Consider the following 20,082-nt stretch of genomic DNA (forward strand, 5'->3'; position numbering starts at 1 on the left):
AAATCCCATATATGCGCAACGTGAGTGAGTGAGTACTACTAAGTACTAGCTCCACCAAGTCCGGTCCAGTCCCAGACCGCAACAAGACATCATATATGATATGCCCTATGCCCGCGATCCAACTGACTGAAAGTGCAGCTGCCCACCTCACAATGACCTTCGCTGCTTCGCGCGCAGATGATGTTATGTAACGCGCCCTATGCAAATGCAAGTAATGCTCCCGAGTCCGGTAAACCCGTTTGTCCCCAATGCTCCAACCCAATGAATGAGTCAATGCAAGCCTGCCTGCTCCAGTCCCGGCAAAGGAATAAGAAAACCCAACCCGCCTGAACAAAAGCCTTCCAGTTATCATCACCAGTATCTTGGTGAGAGAGAGACCAAGACCAAGACCAGAGCTGCTCCTTTTTATACGATATCCGCCAACCAGCCAGGACTCCTGTGAAGGGCGAGACAGATGCCCTCAATGCATGGAATAGAAGGAACTCCAACTCCAACTGGTTCCTTTGTTTTGTACATCTTTCCTCTGCGATTCATCCATCCGATCATCCTCCGCGAATTATGAGGGAAGGACAGAGTCAATCGTCCTCATCGTGTAAAGTATTGTACCAGTTAGTAGGTAATCATGCTCATCACGCGAGCATCTCGTACACTGCAATTCGTCCCTAGCCTGGTTGAGCACGGCACATCTCACACCAAATCAAGCCGGCCCAGAAGGACTCTGCGAGAGTGTGTACGCAAGTGATGGTTGCTGCAAGATCCCCTGCGGCTGTACAGGAGCTTGCTGCTGCTGCTGCAGAGACTGCGGGCCCTGCGGTAAGGCGAGTGACCCAATCGTCTGGCCGGCTGTCATTGACGCCGGGGTCGTCGGGCCTGATGGCGATGCCGAATTTGGCTCGGTCGCCTGGCCGGAGTCGTGGGAATCGGCGCCGCCCGAGACGCCCGTGGTGCTGCCCTGGGCTTTCTCAGCCTTTTTGCTGGCCAAAGTCGCGCGCCGTTTCTCTACTGCGCCTTGCATTTCGCCCGTGGCCCAGCGCCCTGTGTGTATGTTAGCGACTGCGTCTGGTTGATCGGAAACAGGTGGGGACTTACGCCTCATTGACCAGCTCATCTTCTCAGACTTGGTCATTTCTGCGTACGGTTTGTCAGGCTCTCCATTCGCACCTGGGACAGCGACATCGGCACCGGCAGTGGCACCGGCAGCAGGCCCAGCGGCAGCGCCAGTGGTGGGTTCGACGGATGAGGTAGCCTTTTTCGTGCGCACCCTCTTGGGCTTAGAATTGGAGCTGGAAGTCCCGTTCGCCGGTGTCGCTGCACGCGAAGGGGCCGTGGAAGACGACCCATTGTTGGTGAGCTTGATCTTGGTGATGGGCTTCTTCGCCGACGGCGGGGGCGGAGGCGGAGGCGGAACACCTGGCGGAAAGGCTGGGGCGGCGTTGAAGGTATGAAGAAAGGGACCGTGTGCTGGCATTGGCGCCAGCGGTGGACCAGGTGGACCAAGATGAGCAGGGTTGGCCATGCCAGCCACCGGTACAGACAAAAACTCATGAAAGAACGGGCCTGCATTGACGGCCTGCAAAGGTGCGCCGGGAGGAGCGAGAGACGTCGTTGGAGCGATCGCCGGTGGGGGTTGCGGTTGGGTATTCTCCTTCTGCTGCACCGGCTTCTTTGATCCGGTGTTTGGTTTCTGCGCGACGGCTGCACGGCCTCGTCTCTGAGGCCGAGTCTCAAGTTCCGGATCATTCTCGAGCGCAAAGTTGCGCTTCCGTTTGTCACGCAGCGAGTATGCCGACTCCACGGTCTCGACTGTGTGCGCAGTGGCCTGGGATGATGCCGTCGAAGGCCTCGAATCGGGTTGACTGGCGGCCGCAGATGGATGGCTGTAGAACGACGAACTTGCGATCTCGGTCGCCGCTGTTTGGGCTGTCTGCTGGTTCTTGGGGCCGCGGATGCGCTTCCGCTTGACCGCACCGTCCTCATACCCTGCCGGAACTGAGGTTGGAGGTTCTGCCGCAGTAATCGCCGCACCCCTCGCACGTTTGCGATTCGTCTTGGGCGTTTCCTCTGCTTTCACTTCCTCGGCTTCAGTTTGGTTGCCATTTGCTTCAGCAACAGGGATAGCCAGATCCTGGCCATCTGGCTGCGACGCAGGACCACTGCGAGCCGCACGACCTTTTCGCGGCGTTTCCGAGAAGTTCTCTGTCAGTTGAGGCTGATCAGGGCCCTCGGCTTCTTCGCCATTCACCGGGGTAGCGGCAGGCTTGCGCTTCTGGACCGGGCGCCGGCCAACACCGACGATTGCGCTAGCAGTCGGGGTCTCCGATCGGCTCACGTCCTTGCTTTGGTCCGAGACATATCGCGATCTCCTGGCCCTCTTCCCTTCTATGACATTCTCCTCGGCAAGTTCTGCACCTTTCTCCGTCCGCTTCCGCTCCCGGAGACGGCTCTCGGGCATTTCCCACCGCTGCTCTTCTGGATTCTGCCGGCCAACTTGGGACGGGTGATTGTTGTGTTTGAATCCGTAGGCCTGTGCCATGATGCGGTCCTCTTCCCTCTGGTGTTCGAGAATGGGGTCGTCAATGTAAGGCTTCGGGGCCCGGACTCCCCGCACCTCAAACGGCGTAGGACCCTTGACCAGGTCATCATGATGACGGCGCATATGGATGGGCTCGTCAGCTTTCTGGCGATTTTCCCAGTTGACGATTGTCTTGTCGTTGGCCTGACGACGCTTGGCATTCTCTTCGTCGTCGGTGATCTTTCTCAGCTCGTTGTACTCTAATTGGTATTGATGCAAGACTTCGACCACGGCAGCCACTTTTGCATACAGGACATCGGTCCCCATGTCTTGCCATCCATCAAGTGCTGCGATAATCTCGGACGGATCCCGGAGCTTGGGAAATGAGTACTGCTTGGTCGGATTCCGCGTGACTTCTACGGGTTCCACTGGGCTACCCGGTTTGGGTTGATCAAAGAGGGTCTCATCCGCCTCTTGTTCGTCGTCGACACCGTCCTCTGGCATGCCATCCTCCTCTGCAGGGACAGGCGAGGCCGCGGCAGTGGGGACCTGGGACTCGGCCGGCTGTGAGCTGCGCGGAGTCTCTTCCGCAAGCGCCGCCCGAAGAAGAGTTGCGCGTCCGTTAACCTCGACGCGTTCTAGAGTTGTTTGCTGTTCGGCCGATGAAGACGTCTCTGACGCCGACAGTTCGCTCTGGGCAGCTTTGTATTTCCGAACGCACTCATTGTGAAAGTCAACCATGGAAATAGGCGGCTCCCCTTTCTCTTTGCGTCGCTTAGTTTCCTGTCGGTAGAGTGCGAAAAATTCGCCGGTTTTGAGGGGACGACGCGCCTCCCACTCAACCGCGACAGGGACCTTTTCTAATGGAGAAGGAGTAGGGGTGGGAGTCTGGATGGGAGTTGGCTCGGGTCTTGTCTTCAAGCCGTCAACGGGATACACCCACTCAGTGTACGGGCCTGGTAAGACAGCATCTTCGTCTTCGTAGGGAGTGAGGTTCAAGGAGGATGCAAAGGGAGTCTTCGACTTATACACGTGCTCCAGCTGCTTGAGCCTTACAGGCCCGGTTTGATTTGCTGCCCGCAGTGGCTTGCTGAAAGGCAGGTCGACGATGACGGTATCACCAACGGAAGTCACCCCAGCACCGGATACCACAGGGATAGTTAATTCTTCTGCGGCCTTTGGCTCCGTTGTAGTTGGGGCCGCCGGCTCGGCATTTTCAAACGCCTCTTTGAGCACCTGTTGCTGCTCAGGTTGCTCGCTCGGTTGGTTGGCGTTGGAAATCTGATCATCGGGACCAGCCTCGACAGGTTTCTCTGAATCCCCTTGTGATGCTGTTTTCCGTGTGTCCGCAGACCTGGACACGACGATAATTCTAGTCGCATCTTTCTTGGGAGTGCGGCCAGGCTTGTCGCACTCCGGTGTAAGTGAGACTTGGTCAGGTGCAATCTGTGGTTTGTCGTCCGGCTGCTCCGGAACTATGTCTTTTCCGATGGTCTCATCATCATCGGGTGCCACAGACACGGTGTCTTTGATTGATTCAGCCGACGGTACTTGGGGTGTTGGAGGTTGGGCCGGAACAGCAGCGGTGTCACTTTCGTCGTCAGATGTTGGTTGCGACTCAGATTCCTGGAATGAAGACTTGTCGGACTCGTCATCGGACGGGCCCTGATCTATAGACACGTTGACAAGAATAGTGTCTTGAACGTCATTATCTGACGGTTGGTCGACGTAGGCGCTCACAACAGCGGCCGGCTTCTTGGATGTGTTGCGCCGGCGGGATGAGGTGGCGCGCACTGGAGACTTATCAGCGCGGCGGCGCTTTGGGTTTGAAGTGACATCCTCGGACTCGCCATCCGAGCCGTCGTGGGCGCTTCTCCTCTTGCGGCCGCGAGCACTTGGAGTGGTGCCGGGCTTCGCAATCGAATCATTTCTTGTTGTGGAAAGGCGAAGGTCGTCATCAATCATCTCCTGGGTATAGTCGATGCGGGCTCGCTTTCTCAAAGAATGGCCGCCCTTTGAGTGAGCCTCGTCATCAGCGGCGCCGTCATGGGCCGTCTCGAATGTCCGTGACCTCTTGCGGGCCGGAGGCGCCCCGGCAGCCATGGTGGCGGCGGAAGCAGAAGGAGATTCAAAAGTGAAAGATGAATTAAAGGTTGCGCTGCGCGCAGGTTTTGAATTTGGGGCCTGGCCGTGACGCAAAGTCTGTTCAGCCGCGGGCGATGAGGAACGATGAGGCGGAGGGTTGGTCAACCGAATCTTGCCTCCACGTAACGGCGTGTTGTTTTGTGCACGGTGAGAGTGAGAGTGAGAGGGAGTGGAAGAGTCGGGGCTGGGGGAGGGAAGAAGATCTGGGTTCTGAAGATGAGATGGAAGTTGAAGCGTGGCCCGCCTCTTTGCGCCGCGCCCGCGAGCGCCGACATGACCGCCTCGACCTCGTTCCATGGACCGTTGTAATTCAATCCTCGCAACAGCAGCACACGCAACAACCCCCTGAACCACCTGCTATACAAAACTATGAAGGTTGATGTGTGCGGTTTGATTAGGGTGGGAGGGTGTGAGTGAAAATTAGAGCAAAGCTGCGAGGCGCAAAAAAAGGGATTAGCACTAAAAGCCCGGCATCCAACGTGTCAGGGTCAGTCAAGTTTAGAACGCCGTTGGTCGCTTATTGTTGTGTGAGTTTCTCAATTGCGCCGCCGAACTCGAATAGATGAACAAAAAATAAAAAAAGATGGAGAGAGGAAAAGCGACGACCTGAGACTCGGCAACTGCTATTGTCGGAATTGCACAATAGCAGCGTTGGGCACCGAATATAATCGTCGCTGTCGTGTGGTGTCGCTCCTTTACGTGTAGATTTCTTCTCACGTCAATTTCTGGAGGTTCCCGAATAAGCCACGACCAATCGCACCCTGCCAGCCGTAACAGCCTCGGCGCCCCACTTACACAGCTGTGGTCAGCTGGCTTCCACTAACATCGTTTCTGTGGAATGCTAACGTCAACTTGGGCAACTTTATTGGTGTAAGTTAAGATACCGTTAGCGGTACCTAGTTCCACAGCTATGGGCCTGCACGTCGCCCGATGCAACCGCGGACGCCATTCACGGAGCGAAGCCAACAATCGCTTGCAACGACAGCTCTAAACAACCTGGCTCACGTACCTACATCATCTAGACGGGACACACAAAGCATACGTTTCGCCTATATTCTGTCCGGTCGCTGCACTCTATCCGATCATTACAAACATTGATCGCACCCTACGCAGCCCAAAAATGGCCAGCAAGCGATCAAAGGCAGCTCCGACCGACGACGAACTCGGCGAGCTGTTTGAGGGCATCGGCGACGACGCCGCCATCAACAAGAAATCGGCCAAGCCCAAACCTGCAGCCGTCAAAGGCAAACCTGATGCCGCCGAGCAAGACATCTTAGCCGAGCTCGAGAACCAGCTCGGCGAGCCGACACCCTCGCGCCCGCACACGCCTCGCATCCGAGACGCGCCCAAGCCATCGCCCGCAAAGCGGACATCAAACAACGCACCGTCACCTGGGGTCGAAATTTCCGCTACCCGCAAGTCGGTCGAGAGTACCGGTTCAAACCAAGCCAGCCTCACCCCGAGCGCCACAAGTTCCGAACCTCAAGACATCGAGAAGAAAGCCGCACCTCAGCAGACCCAAACTACAAGCAGCGGTGGCGGCGGCGGGTGGTGGGGAGGACTCTGGTCCACTGCTACAACCGCTATGAAGCAGGCCGAGACCGTCGTCAAGGAGATTCAGCAGAACGAGGAGGCCAGGAAGTGGGCAGATCAAGTCCGCGGCAATGTGGGCGCGTTGAAGGGTCTTGGTTTGTCTCTCTTGCCTCGTGCCGCTGGTGATGATTGAACAGAAAAGAAACTAACAATACACCCCCTCCCAAACAGGCGACGAACTCCGCCACCGCGCCCTCCCAACCTTCACCAACATCCTGCACACCCTCGCGCCGCCCATCTCCTCGCACGAACGCCTCATGATCCACATCACGCACGACCTAGTCGGCTACCCCTCCCTGGACCCAGTCATCTACAGCGTCTTCAACCGTGTCATGGCCCAAGTCGAGGGCGGCGATCTCCTGGTCATCCAACGCGGACAAGAGTCAACCCTGCGCAGCCCCACATCCGAGAAACCCACGGGCGCAGCGTCACTCTTTGGATGGCGCGACGGCCCCTGGTGGCGGCAATCCGACACCCCCCGCGCCCTGGGCGTCGTGCAGGGCCTGGTGGAGGGCACCAAGCTGTGCCGGGCCAACGCGGAGGGGTACGCGAGCGAGTACTTTGCCGCGCACGGCGGGATTGAGCTGGCGCGGCAGCGGGCGGCTGAGCCCGTGTCTGAGTCTAATCCTGTGCGCAGGTCGGATTTGTTTTTGTCGGTGCAGGCTGTTGGAATGCAGGCTGATAAGGCGCTGTTTGCGGGCTCGACGGCGGCAGAGAAGGAGAAGGAGACGGCTGCGATGACTGTGGCTGAGGAGGAGGATGCGGAGGAGGATGCGGTTGTTTGCTTTGCGGTGCATGTGCTGGACCCGGTTCATGAGATTAGGTATTCTACTGTTAGCCAGACCGTGCCGGCTAAGTGGATCCGTTGGTTGGAAGCTCCGGCTGCGCATCTGCCGCCTGCGGCGGGTGATGAGGAGGAGGACGACTTCCGGGCTGAGTTTGAGCGGGTGCCCGAGGAGATCCGGGAAATCATCGAGAGCGGGGGTGTGGACCCTCGTGAATGGGTTGCCGAGTGGATTGAGGAGTCTCTGAGCCTTGCGGTTGGCGTGGTGGCGCAGAGATATGTCGCTCGTCGGATGGGTGTTGGCCAGGGAGGCATTGGCAAGGGTAAGCAGAAGGTGGAGAGCGTGCTGCAAGACGGGGGCAACGAGGCTGCGAGGGCTGGGCTTATTTGAGTTTGGGCATGCTGCGGTTTCAGTGCAGTGACGAGAGAGCGGGCAACTGGAATTGAAGATGCGAAGAGGCCTCAATGTGTGAACTAGGCGTCAGGGAGTAAGAACTCGACGGGTTCCTCGATGTGCACTGGACTAATTTCTATCGGATCAATCAGCAGCACAGATCTATGATCCCTTGGCTTATTGGTATGAGAATTGAGAAGGCTGCTATGCCTGCATATTTCCCAGTATTCCACGGGTTGATGCCGCTGTCTAAGGATTGGCCCACCTTAACCTATCCTCTAATTTTCATGTTGTTATTGTTGTCAGACTCGAGGCACCTAGCACACGCTTATGGTGGTGATAGAGCAGCTGGCCGGGCATATTGAAGGCTTCGACGTCCTTGCTCGCAGATTGACCCGCACAAGGTATCATACTGGCTTACCCGAAACGCTGGGGTTTTGTGGTGCCGGTAGACGTCACACAAATCACTGCTATACCTTACAAAGTAATCACGGACTTGTTGATGGAGTCATGGGCCTTGATAGGGCGATGAGCTTTGTAGAACGAAAATGGCCATGGCAACGCCGATGAAGAGGTTTTCGGCCTGTAAATCCTTGGACTGATCAAGTGAACGAACATCGAAGTCACACTGTCAATGAAAGCGCGGTGTGCTGCAGCGGCCATCAAGCGCCCACGACAAGCCGGTTGTGGCCATAGACGGCAGCGTTGGTCATCTCGTGTAAGTATCCCGTCGCTTGTCATTCACATACACTGGCTGGGAATGTTTTCCGCGCTTCATTATCAATCCGTGCATGATACCGATTGGCACTTAGATTGTATGGTTGGGAGGATGGAGGCGGATGCCCTGTCGTTAACAACCTCACATTCGGCACCACTGGCACCCCATCACCACAAGTGGGAGGACTCACGATTCTTCACCATGTCACCCCCAGGGCCAGCAAGCTTCATGCCAACGCGCCACCGAGGCTTGACAATCAGTGGCTCCCTCGTTGTCCTGGCGCCACTTGATCAAGCGGTCCCAATTTTTGTCATGGACCGCGTAGAGACGAGTGTAGGCATATCTGGCAAAGTTCGCTAGGTCGGGCTCCTTGATCGGGGCTGACTTCAAGTCGCCCTTATCTTCGTATTCTTGGAGCTTGTTGGTAACCGCCCGAGCATATTTTGTCTCGGATATAGTTGGTAGTTCATGTGGTGCAAAGAACGGCGGCGACGACCCGCTTCGAACAGGGTCGCCTGAGGGAGTAGATGGTGGGGGGGCACAACTTCTAACCGCTCGGGTATCTCACTTCACTTCAATTCACTCTACCCGGTAGGGGGTGAAAGTAGGAAGGGGGACTTGACTTAGAACCCCGGGCAGTTCACAAATGAGATCGGCACTTCGGATGACTCAAAGCTCGCATTCAAACTTTCCAACTTATATAAGGTACCTAGTTACCTACGCAGTCTACTTACCTTTCAAGGTTGCTTATTGACCTTGAACCATTCATGATCACTTCACAGCAAGCACGTAGGTATGAGCCTATTGGATTGTAACATATATCACATATGCCCTAGTTTGTATTATGGTTGCTCAAATTGAATATATTATATAGGAGTTCAACAACATACCTATACAGACAGACTATGTCCTTTGATCGAAGGGATCTTTGAGCGATGGTTACCGGAATAGAGCGCTTGAATTAGCCCCTTGTTTGACATCACCCTAGTACTGGCAAAGAGTTGAGAGGCCTGCATACCTGGAGCCAAGACAAAAGCAAGGACCGGGCAGTTCGGCAAGATGATCAAGGTAGACTTCAGTTAGCTACCTGGTAGGCATTCAGACCTAAGTCTTTGCTGATCTTACATCTTGTATGACTACATCAGTCTTTCGCCACCTTGGTTCTCAACCACATGTCTGAAAGTCAAGACCTCTCTGAAGCACCATGTGCGGAAGACAGGATCTCACGGACTTCACGGCCTACCATGTGGTTTTGCTGCCCATGCTCTGTTTCGCTACTCGCATATGAGCCTGAGAAGAAGAGAGCCAAGAGACTATGAGACGACGGGACCGGGACATGCAGCCTGAGCTCAGTCATCACATAGGGGCAGGCACTTACATTGACAACAGCTGTAATACAAACACAAGAACCCTGAGCAGTTGAAAAGAAAAACTATATGGCAATATATCGCCTCAAGGCCAAGCGCGTCCTTTTCCGGCCCGAATCTCCTCGCTATGGCCGCCACAGCACGCTCACAGCCTGAGGCGGGCAGGGAGGACGCGAGGATGTCTCTGAGTTGCGGATGTATGGCCGAGGCATGAGCGACACACTCACCCAGCTGGTCAGCGTGGTGTATGAATATCAGAAGGTTTGCAGAGAGAACTGCGAGCTGTTTCTGAAGCTCGTCGTCGATAACGCCCCCAGCGGCAGCCTAATCATGGCTTGGATCCTGACGACCGCTTCGTTCGCGGTTAGTACGCACATGTCCAAGCAAGTTGTAGGGGTGCCGGTGTGTGAGAAAGACTCCATCCTGGTGTTCTGGCCCACTGGGCCTTCGATTCCTTTATCCAATACCGGTACTGTTGGATCAAAAGGTTAACCTAAGGGTGGTGAACAACTGCGAGCTGACCTGACAGCTATACTCATTAATTCATGGGCTTGGTAAGCCTGGGATGCATACCTAGTGCCCAGGGATGTTGAACATCACATTACAGGGTACTAGTACCCATATAAGTCCTTGGGTAGTAACACAAACCAAACTGTTGACCGAGTTGGGGCCCAAAAGTCTCATTCTCTGCCAGTGAACGTAAACCATCAGCTCGTTATAAGATCGGGAATGTTTGTAGGTCTACGACTGACGGGGCGGGGGTACTAATCCATGTGATACCCTTCATCATGCTACCTTGCATGAGTGACCTGCACTCCGAGTCTTCATGGATTGATGGAACGGAAGCAAGCCCAACTCGAAAGCTGTACAAGGTACGCTCTAGAGTAAATGGACGGACGTGTGCTGCAAACTGAAGCGCTCACAAAGTGTTGTTAACGGACCGTTGAGTGTTACACGGTAGATATAGGTCATAGGATCGGGTCGTTTCAAAGTTGAAGAGGATGCCTTGCGGCAGCTTGAAGATGACCTACTATTCAAGTTCAACGACGCATGGAACATACATGGCATCATGATGGATGCCAGCCGATGTGACTGTACGGTAATGGGAATAATGTATAGGTAGGTATGTATGGTCATGATCAGTTTGATCATAGATAGTTATGATTGTAAGCCCTAGCTACTAAAAGAATTAATGGTCCACGGGCTTACTCGGCTCAGGGTCTTCAGCCTGAGTTACCCGAGGGTCCGGGGAACGGGATGTACATGTAGCATACTACCCCCTACCCTAGCAGACCCTAGCAGGTACCATGCCGTCAACATCATATGTGCAGCCAGCATTAAAAAGCGGCACATGACCGCGTTTGATCAAGGTTCGGAGCCCAAGGATATCTCCGCGTTTAAGTGTGCCCAGATTTTATCCGGCATCGCTTCCGCTGGATGAAAACCAGTAGTATAAACCGAGACCCGGTTCCAGTCGGTCTATGAACATGTACAATATAAAGCACGGCACCAATCATAAATACCACGTGTAGGTACTATATGCTTGCTTGTATATCATCCCTACTATACCCCGATCAGCAAGATCTCCATGTTCTAGAAGCCATCCGTAGAAGCTCAAGGTAGGTCTTCGCCGTCGAGGGCCACTCGACTCCGAATCAACAGCATGACATCCCTCTATCACAAAGTCATTTCCATCTTCCTCCTCTGGCTGGGGACATACAATGTTGGACACGCCTCCTCCACACCCGATTCCAACACCAACCTTGCGAAACGCCAGACCAGGTACTGCAACCCAACATCCAACATTTGCTACCTCTCGTACGCAAGAAGCGCCTCCACGCCCACCTTCCGCATCGCTATTCCCGATGGCTCCTCACCCCCCTTCGACACCCTCCTTCAAATCATCGCCCCGGTAGACATCGGCTGGGCCGGCTTCTCCTGGGGCGGCGGCATGACGCTGAACCCGCTCACCGTTGCCTGGCCCAACGGCAATAACGCCACCGTCTCCTCGCGCTGGGCAACGTACGTCTTCTCCTCCAGTCTAACTCAAAGTCAAACATCTTGCAATGGTCCCTAACAATGGAAGAGCAGCGGCCGAACCCTCCCAACCCTCTACCCCTCCGCCACATACCGCACCCTCTCCGCAAGCCGGAACAGCACGCACTGGACCGTCGAGACAGTCTGCTCCGGATGCAGCCGGTGGAGCGGCGGGTCGCTGAGCACGACAGGCGTGAACACGTTTGCGTGGGCCTACAGCCGTACGGCGGTGCAACAGCCCGCCAACACGGCGAGCAGCTTCGCCTACCACAACAACGTGGGCATGTTCTCGAGCGCGCTGGACCAGGCCAAGGTGCCCCGGGCTACCTTTGACCAGTACGTCAGGGGTGCAAGGTAGGAGCACCGTGGTGGCTGAAGGTATAAGGGGAACCGAGGGTGATATGGTATTAGGCTGGCTGATCGTGAGTCGAGCCTGTCAGAGACCTGCATTGGTGTGAGTAGCAGTGGGATATGCTGAAATGAAACATGGATGATTATCCTCATATTGAAACAAATAAATACTCTTCAAAACCAGCTCCTTATGCTCGAACATACCAATAATGGTCCCAGATAACGCCAAAACAAAACCCAAGCCCATAACGCCCTGGAGCGACCAGTCTTATGATACCCAAACAGTGCATCTCAAGCAAACGCACCAACAGCAGACATCAACCCCGCCCCTCCGGCCACCGCCAGAAAGGCATTGACCCGCCTCCGGCCCTTGAGCGTCTTGTAGCTCTTCTGACTCAAAAAGTCCTCCGCCAGCAGCTGCACCAGCCCGGCAAACAGCAGCAGCCCGCTCGAGATAGCATTCATGAACCCAACCATGAGCAAGCCCGTCTGGCTCATGGGGTCGTAGAACCTGTGCACAAACAACCCAATCGCCTGGCCAATGGGCGTCGTGGCTCCAAAAGCGAGCACCATGAGCCAGGGACGGGGTGAAGACCGTGGGAAATGCAGCGCGGCGATGCGGGTGCCGAGGGCGAGGCCTTCGAAGGATTCTATTTGACGTTTGTTAGCTACCCAGGTATTTCGTGTAGGCTGAGGCTGTGCCGAGTGATGCTTACGGTGGAAAGAAATGGCGATCAGAAACACGGCAAACGTCGGCCCGGTAGCCACCGAGAGCGCCATGCCGATAAAGACGCTGTGAAAGAGGATGCCGGCCTCCAGAAGCACACACTGCAGGAGCAGCCGTTTCTGCTCCTCCGCGTTGGGCGGCGCGTGGGGGAACTCTCGCTGACCTGGTTGGCGCTTTCGGTGCGTTTGCGCGCAGCAATCACCGCCCGCCGCCGCCGCCGCCGCCGCCGGGCGCAACTCTTCGAAACTGAGCTCGAGGTCCAACGACTCTTTGCCCTCCTCCCCTTCCCGCGCTTCGCCTTGTTGATGGTTCTTAAGCAAGGATTCCTCGGCGGGCGGAAACGTCGGCGTTGACGCCGGAAGCGGCGACGCATTCGCCACGAGGCGCTGGGTCGCTTCCAAATCATCCAGCGCAACACTTGCCGGCCGTCCACCACGTCGAGCGGCGCGCCCACGGCTAATACTATCCCCGTCGCTATCCCCCGCGCTATCATCATCCTCGTCCCCCTCCTCCCAGACATGGTGCGAATGCGAATGACTCGCACCGCGCGTGGTGAGGTACGACTCGAGGGCCACAACCACCAGCGCCGAGACCATGGCGATCAGGCCCGCGAGCGGCCGGTATCCCTTGCTGAACGCGTGTGGCAGGCAGGGGTCGGTGAGGGAGGTGAATGCGGTCGGGAGGAGGTGGACAAAGGCCGTGGCCATCAACACGCCGGTGCCGAAGTGCTGGCAGAGGAAGATGATGTTGCGCTGGGTTCGGCTGCTGCCTTTGGTCAAGCGTTGCGAGAATAGGGGGAAGCCGCATGCTGGTTGTTGCAACTCAAGTATCAGCATCGGAAGAGAGGAGGATGGCATGGCGTTGTGTCCTACGTACCCAAGGTGCTCAGGAACAGGATGAGGAACAGGGCGAAGACGTGCAACCCCGTGTCGTAGGAGCCTCTCTTCCCGGAGCCGCATGCTGGCCGGTCGTCGGCATCTCCACGTCTGGATAGCTCGGCGAGGAGGAGTTCGGTTGGTATTGATGACCATTGGGGTTCTATGTAGACGGAAGAATTGTCAGATGCTGGACACTTCTCGATGGCATACTGCACTGCAGTGACCCCTGAATCCGGAGATGGTTAACGACTGACCATTCGCCCTTGCATTGCGCATCTCCATTCTCAGTCAGTGCCGTAAAGCTGTTTTCTGCGATCTCGCATCGCTGCGCTAGGTTGAAGAGCAATCCGACTGTAGGTCCCCGTTGAGAAATCAGCTGCGCCTCGATTGCTTCTGTCGTGACGGGAGCTTGAAACGGAAGGCGGTAGCGTTTCCGTTGCCGAGGGATGATGCACCTTGAGGATCATTTTAGCCCGGGGTTTGGGCCCCAATCCCTGTCACAGACCCCCAACAGCTCGGGCCTGCAGTGGGCCCGACTCGCTAATTTTAGCTGCCCCCCTGACGTCGTTTCTCCCGCATCGAGATCTGTGTTCAACTTCACTCTTATCTCAAACTTCAGAGATCGAGGAACATGCTCTGAGCGCGATGCGGACAGTTACCAATTACGACCTGGTTGACCTCTCCATTTCCTACATGCAAATCCACAACAAAAAGCAGTTTGCTTGCCTTGGGAGCTAGCTGAAGCATGACCTTCAGTGTTCTCTTGGCATTCCCATCCATGCAAGGTTTGGCCAACGAAATCTAGCTCTTATTCTCTCCCTCCCCTTGTCCCGCTTACTTCTGCCCCTACTTACTAGACCTTCGGAAGTTCAGACACCCTTACCCACGCAACTGACCATGATCATGTCGCCTTGGGCACCGCTGTCCCCCAAGGAAACGCAGTCGTCACCGGCGACCCATACGTGCCTAGACTATTGTAGTCCTTGGTTGTCGGCGTCCCAAAGAAGATCTTTTGCACATACGGCAAGATGGACGTGCTGCAGTGAAAAATACCATGCTGTCAGCCGGGTCTCGAGCTGTCCCGCATTCCGCATTCGGGTCAATCCACTTACAAGCCGCTCATATCGCAATGTCCCCCGCTGCGCACGCTTATAGCAATCCTATCCCCCGCTCCCAGCCAGTCATACACCAGCTTCGCAGCAGGGTAGATGACCGTGGCCGTGCCCTTACTATTAACAAACTGGTCCCCCGTGCCCTGGTCAATAACCAGCGCGCGCGGTGCGATAGCAGCAGCAATGGTGTGCGCGTCGTAGGGGAGGTTCTCGGCGTGGTTGACGAACGTGCCCAGCTTGCTGTTGCTCCACCATCCGGCGCCGGACTTGCTGTTCTCGAGGTTCTCGCCCTGCCCGCTCATGGTGTAGTAGCGGTACGGCCCCAGCCCTTGCACTCCAGACGACATGGGCATCGTCAGCGTGATCCGGGAGTCAAAGAGTCCTGCGGCGAGCGCCGCCTTGCCCAGCCGTGAACAGCCAGTGACACCGACACGGTTGGAGTCGATCTCGGGCACCGTCATGTTGATTGCGTCCAGCGTGCGGTGGAAACCCCAGGCCCAGGCCGTTAGGACGCCTGCGGTTGGCGATGATAGTTAGTCTATTATACCCAGCCAAAACCACTGGAAAACATGGTTCGGTACTTACCGATGTCCTGACCGTTATAGATACTCCAGAAAGCCCCGCTCTTCGAGTTGCTGTCGGGCGCCACCGAGGTATAGTCAAACTGCGCGATGGCAATGCCCGCGCCAAGGTACGGCTGGTTCTGCATACCGCCAATGTTGATCACCACCGGTGCCGGTTTGGCTGCCGACGCACCCGAGGGCAGCGTGATGGTGGCTCTGAACCTGCCCGTCTTGCCGCCGGCCGTCACGGCGATGTTGAGCGTGTTGCCGCTGCGCGTGGCCTCCACTTTCTCCTGGCTGTGATCCGGGTAGTAGCCGTACTGATACTCCTGCAGCATACGCACAATCTCGGGCTGGCGGCACTGGTACCACTCCTCGCGCGTCTGCACCCTGTTCTTGCCCTTGCCCGTCATCACGTCCCTGGCAAACGTCGACGAGCCGCCCGCATTGTCTGTCGTCGTGTACCGGAGCGGTAAGAACGGGTCGGGGAGCGACGACTGCTGAGGAAGCTGTTGCCATGTTGGGGGCGGAGAGGGGATCGGAGCACACTGGATTGTGCCATTGCCGCTGGCCTGCCGTGACTCCAATGGCAGGGCTGCAGCGCTCCCGACCGCAGCCGCAAGAAGGCCGTATGAGGCGATGCGCATCGTGATATCATGCAGACGTTCTCCCTCCGGAGCTCTCACGAAACTCCGACTCGTCTCAGTGGTCGGGGAGGACTGGCACGATATACCATGTCCGGAAAATTCCCTTAGTACCTTGAACCGTCTTTCGCAAGTCAGATATCCGTCCGAATGACAACGTGACCCCAAAGTCGGCATCCTGTCACCCGAGTCTGCTTAGGCAATTGCAGGTTGATTGGAGTAGCACCACCGCCCCTTATTAGCCATATTGATCCGCCGTCGATGACCGGATTACATAACACCAGCTGGAAGCCATCTCGGATGATACTTCACTCGCTCCTGGGTCTCCAGTTAACTCAAGGAAATGCATTCTGGTTTCCACACTCCAATGTCTCTCTCGACTCCCGCTGTACCAAAAATCATAGCCCATCACTTACTACATCACGCACTACCTACAAACGGAGTGAGCAGCTCTATATACTGTATTAGTTCCCAGACTGCTATCAATGGCACAACATGTACCCGTGAGCTGAGACGAGGTGCATGCCGATCGCAAGATGCCTTCAGAGCTCTCTTGTTGAGCACAGCACCAAGTTGCTGGCAGCACCCAGTTGACTCTCGCCTTGTTCGCATGCCTGATTCTCCGCCACGGCACCCACAGGGCGAGAGGGGCAATAGCCATCGCCTTCCCAGACTTCTCATGAATCACAAATCCTTGATCATAGAGGTGGGATAGAGGGAGTAGGCGGAGGGCGTTGGTTTTCTCTCAAGTAGTTATAGTTCTCAAGCTGTGTTTCGTGGCTATGGCCCCTGTAGGTCCATACCGTCCCACATGGTTCGCAATAGTTCCGACTATGCGCTGCCCGTGTCAGTCATGGACCTTACGAATCAGGGACGAAGGAAGATGAATCACACGCTAACTGACTTTTTCTCCGCGTAAGATAATATTTCGGTGAAGCGAGATTCCACCTCAGCCAACCTGGTCTTGACATCGGCTTGGTGCCACAACCACCAGACCCGTCTCCCAAAGTCCACCTTGAAGGTCTGCTGCTCGGCTTGTGACCACAAGTAATCCGTTGACTTGAGCAGAGGTTCAAAATCAGATATTAGGGTTGCCAGTCTGACGTTAAAGTTTCGGTGCCGTTCATGTTCGCCGTCGTCAATGTTGGCTCGCCGCCATCTTAAATCAGCAATCCTAATGCTTCGAGCTGCCTCTGCCGTGACATTATAGTCAGGCTGGAACGTCTGCCGAAGTTGTTCGATCCGTGGCTTGAGAAATGCGACAGTTTTGCCAAAGCGCTTGATTTCCGCTGAGGAGCCTCTTAGCTGTATCGCGAGCAGCGGTATCCCAAGGCCTAAAGCGTAGACAAAAGTCAGGATTGCTATCACATTGCTCGTGACGGACAGCGGTGAATCTGAGCAGGAAAGCTGCCCTTCGCACGGGGTGCAGTTCATCTCTTGGCATTTGCTCTGTTTTCAATTTCAAGAATAGATAAAATATAAAGAATTCGGTAGCTCAAGTGTCATCGTCTCGCTCATTGCGAGCTTTCCTGCTATGTTCAGTTAGGGGAAACTGGAGAACATGAGAGCTCAAAACAGAGCGGTAAAGAGAAGTTGGGAACTCCGAACTTCCGAAGTGCGAATACCCCCTTGCCCAGAAGTACGTAGTTTTGCACCCGACATTCATCAGCCTGCATGTAAGGATAATGTATTCATCGAGCTAGTTTGTCGCCTCATGCATATCCGGATACCCTCCCGAGTCCTCGTGGCGCCTTCCGTTTGAGACTGTGATGCCCAGCAAGCTCGAAAATATCGCACGCAGGTTGACATAACACATTTCCTATCGAAACAAGTGGACCGAGTCAATGAGCTCACGTCGAGTTTATTTTCATATTGCAAGGCTCCCTGATCGCCCAGAGTCCAAAAACGCCCAACCGATTCTGCAACTGCGAGTCCACTAAAACGACGCTGATCTCGCGATAAAACGAGTGTAGCTTGGGGCGTTTGGCCAATAAATAGGGTCTTGGCACCCGGGCCGAATTTCTTCGCCAAGTCATGGACTCACCCGACACCAAATCCAACATCCAGGTACCAATTCGTACTTTTAAATGAAGATGGATTTCTGTAGGCTCTACAAGCGCGAAACTAGGTATGGTTATTCGAGCTAACTATGGCCAATCTTGACTCTCGACGGGTAGAGCTTGCAAGTATGACTGTGATATTCGCTCTTCCAGTGTGGGCAAGGCTTACGGAGAATCCGTACGAAGTACCTTAGGTACTCTCGGTACTGTATGTACTGTACCTATGTACGGAGGTACAATCGACCAAAATCGTTTTATTGTGGGACCACTATCGTTTTAGCGGACTCGGGCAACTGCGGTAAGCCTCTTCATTGATTGCGTTGCATAAAGCGATAAGCAGCTCCTATTAGTGCCCGCAGAATGCGCTGATGCACTCCCACCCGACACCACCCTCCAATTACCTTAAAGGTAGCCAACAATGCTAACACACGTTTTCTTAGCAGACCGCTCCGACACACAGAACAGACAAGAGCCGACAGAACTTGCGGCTGGCAGTTGGTAAGGCAGTTGGGAAAGGGTCGGGAGTGGTTGAGAATGGCCACTCGTTCTCAGGAGTGCCTGTGGCTCTCCTACGCCATTTTCCACAATGACAATGCACGCCTCACAAGCGCAGAGAGTCTATCGTTGATCATCCTGTTGAAACGTACATCACCTACATATCCAGCCACCTAGTAGGGACATGGAAGCCCCGGTAAAGCTCGAAGAATATGATCCAGATGAGAACAAGACTCGCTACGAATCAGGCGGAGAGATCGCGCAGACCCTAGCCACAATAGACAAGGTCCGCCATCCAGTGAAGCCACTCAAGAAAGTTGCCGAGAAGCTCCATGTCACTAGCAGGAGAAACAAACGCGACGTGGATGTCTACCCGTTCGCTCGGAAGACTATCAAACTCCCCGCCGCCGCGGAACTCGAGTTACTCGACGCGGCCAAGCAAGCATTTTTAAAGGAGGTGCAAATTCTGCGCCACGCCCAGCAGTGCCACCATGTCGTCAAACTAATCGAGGCGTATGCCGTGGGTGGGAACAATCCGTGCCTGGTGGCCGTGATGGAGCGCGCAGAACACGACTTGGAGACGTTTCTTTCCGCTGCAACTCTTGAACAGCATCACCTCGACCGCATACGCCAGTGGTTCACATGCCTCGCCAGCGTCGTCGACGACATCCACGACCGCGGCATCCGCCATAGGGACATCAAGCCCGCAAACATTCTGATTAAGAACGGGGAGGTCCTCCTGTCCGACTTCGGCATATCGCAAATGGGAATCGTGAAGACGCTCTCGACGACGATGCCCGAGTTTGCCCGCGCGAGGTCCGTACCCTATTGTGCCCCTGAGGTAGAGGACGGAAGCAGCCGCGGTCGTTCCGCCGACATCTTCTCGCTAGGAGCTGTTTTCCTGGAGATGCTCGTTGCGCATTCGTATTCTGGCCGGAGGGCCGAACTCCGGAAAGATTTGAGAGTGCCTGGTCTTGGTGACGGGGCATACTCGTATGCCTTCCGGCTCGACAATGTGCATGGATGGATACGGAAGTTGGAGACAAACGCTACTGGTGCCACGGATCAGACAGGAGGCAACTTACCTGAGTGGCGTCTGTCCATTATCCATCTGTGTCACGAGATGTTACAGGAGGATCGCGATAAACGGCCTCAGGCTTCCCAGATAGTCCACAGGCTTCGGAACATGCCTTCAACAGGGTTGGCCTGCCGCTGTACTTCAGCCGATTGGGCCGTTTCAATGACTGGGGACTCGGACGCGCGACCCAAGCTGATTGAAGCTTGCAAACGTGGTTCACTATCTGACGTGCGACGTCTTAGTGACCGCGTGGACCTAGCGGAAATAGGAGCAATCCACCTAGCCGCGGCGCGAAACCATCTGGATATCGTGGAGTTTCTGCTCGAGTCCCGTGTCGATGTCAATCTCTGCGACTACAGCAGCCAGACTGCCCTACATTGTGCTGCAGGAAATGGATGCAGAGAGATAGTTCAGACACTCCTAACACGCTATAAAGCCGAGGTCAATCTCGCGGATGTCGAGGGCCGGAGGGCGCTTCACTACGCGGCTGGCGGCGGTTACGGGGAGATCGTCGATATGCTGCTACAGGCAGATGCAGACGCTACCGCGGCTGATATCAACAACCAGACAGCGCTTCACCTCGCGGCCAAAAGAGGACATGTCTCCATAGCAGAAAGGCTGCTG

The 20,082-nt window shown here is 55.4% G+C and overlaps 6 protein-coding genes across 6 annotated transcripts; 3 read left to right on the plus strand and 3 right to left on the minus strand.

Annotated features, from left to right (window-relative positions):
• Positions 1-697: 697 nt before the first annotated feature.
• Positions 698-4,954, minus strand: N656DRAFT_701832 (uncharacterized protein; the record flags this gene model as incomplete). The annotated part of the gene is made up of 2 exons (XM_064810976.1): positions 698-1,035; positions 1,090-4,954. 2 exons carry the CDS (start codon positions 4,952-4,954, stop codon positions 698-700), a joined length of 4,203 nt encoding a protein of 1,400 aa, XP_064673649.1.
• A 621-nt stretch (positions 4,955-5,575) lies between these two features.
• N656DRAFT_841589 (uncharacterized protein) lies at positions 5,576-7,690 on the plus strand. The gene is made up of 2 exons (XM_064819002.1): positions 5,576-6,345; positions 6,422-7,690. Exons 1-2 carry the CDS (start codon positions 5,778-5,780, stop codon positions 7,423-7,425), a joined length of 1,572 nt encoding a protein of 523 aa, XP_064673650.1. The 5' UTR covers positions 5,576-5,777; the 3' UTR covers positions 7,426-7,690.
• A 3,486-nt stretch (positions 7,691-11,176) lies between these two features.
• Positions 11,177-11,977, plus strand: N656DRAFT_825997 (iron reductase domain protein; the record flags this gene model as incomplete). The annotated part of the gene is made up of 2 exons (XM_064818465.1): positions 11,177-11,535; positions 11,605-11,977. The coding sequence occupies 2 exons, from the start codon at positions 11,177-11,179 to the stop codon at positions 11,906-11,908; spliced, it is 663 nt and encodes a 220-aa protein (XP_064673651.1). The 3' UTR covers positions 11,909-11,977.
• Positions 11,978-12,038: 61 nt separating this feature from the next.
• Positions 12,039-13,942, minus strand: N656DRAFT_723115 (Zinc/iron permease). The gene is made up of 4 exons (XM_064812514.1): positions 13,761-13,942; positions 13,505-13,666; positions 12,618-13,436; positions 12,039-12,551 (listed from the first exon to the last, which is right to left on the minus strand). The coding sequence occupies exons 1-4, from the start codon at positions 13,786-13,788 to the stop codon at positions 12,193-12,195; spliced, it is 1,368 nt and encodes a 455-aa protein (XP_064673652.1). The 5' UTR covers positions 13,789-13,942; the 3' UTR covers positions 12,039-12,192.
• Positions 13,943-14,407: 465 nt separating this feature from the next.
• Positions 14,408-15,828, minus strand: N656DRAFT_765107 (carbohydrate esterase family 15 protein; the record flags this gene model as incomplete). Its single annotated transcript, XM_064813375.1, has 3 exons — positions 14,408-14,543; positions 14,619-15,132; positions 15,204-15,828. The coding sequence occupies 3 exons, from the start codon at positions 15,826-15,828 to the stop codon at positions 14,408-14,410; spliced, it is 1,275 nt and encodes a 424-aa protein (XP_064673653.1).
• A 2,736-nt stretch (positions 15,829-18,564) lies between these two features.
• Positions 18,565-19,980, plus strand: N656DRAFT_700864 (kinase-like protein; the record flags this gene model as incomplete). Its single annotated transcript, XM_064810900.1, has 1 exon — positions 18,565-19,980. A coding segment is annotated over one exon (1,416 nt), but the record flags the coding sequence as incomplete, so codon positions are not given.
• Positions 19,981-20,082: the final 102 nt, after the last annotated feature.

This window comes from Canariomyces notabilis (assembly GCF_033297395.1).
Source record: "Canariomyces notabilis strain CBS 508.74 unplaced genomic scaffold N656scaffold_2, whole genome shotgun sequence".
Classification (NCBI taxonomy): Eukaryota; Fungi; Ascomycota; class Sordariomycetes; order Sordariales; family Chaetomiaceae; genus Canariomyces; species Canariomyces notabilis.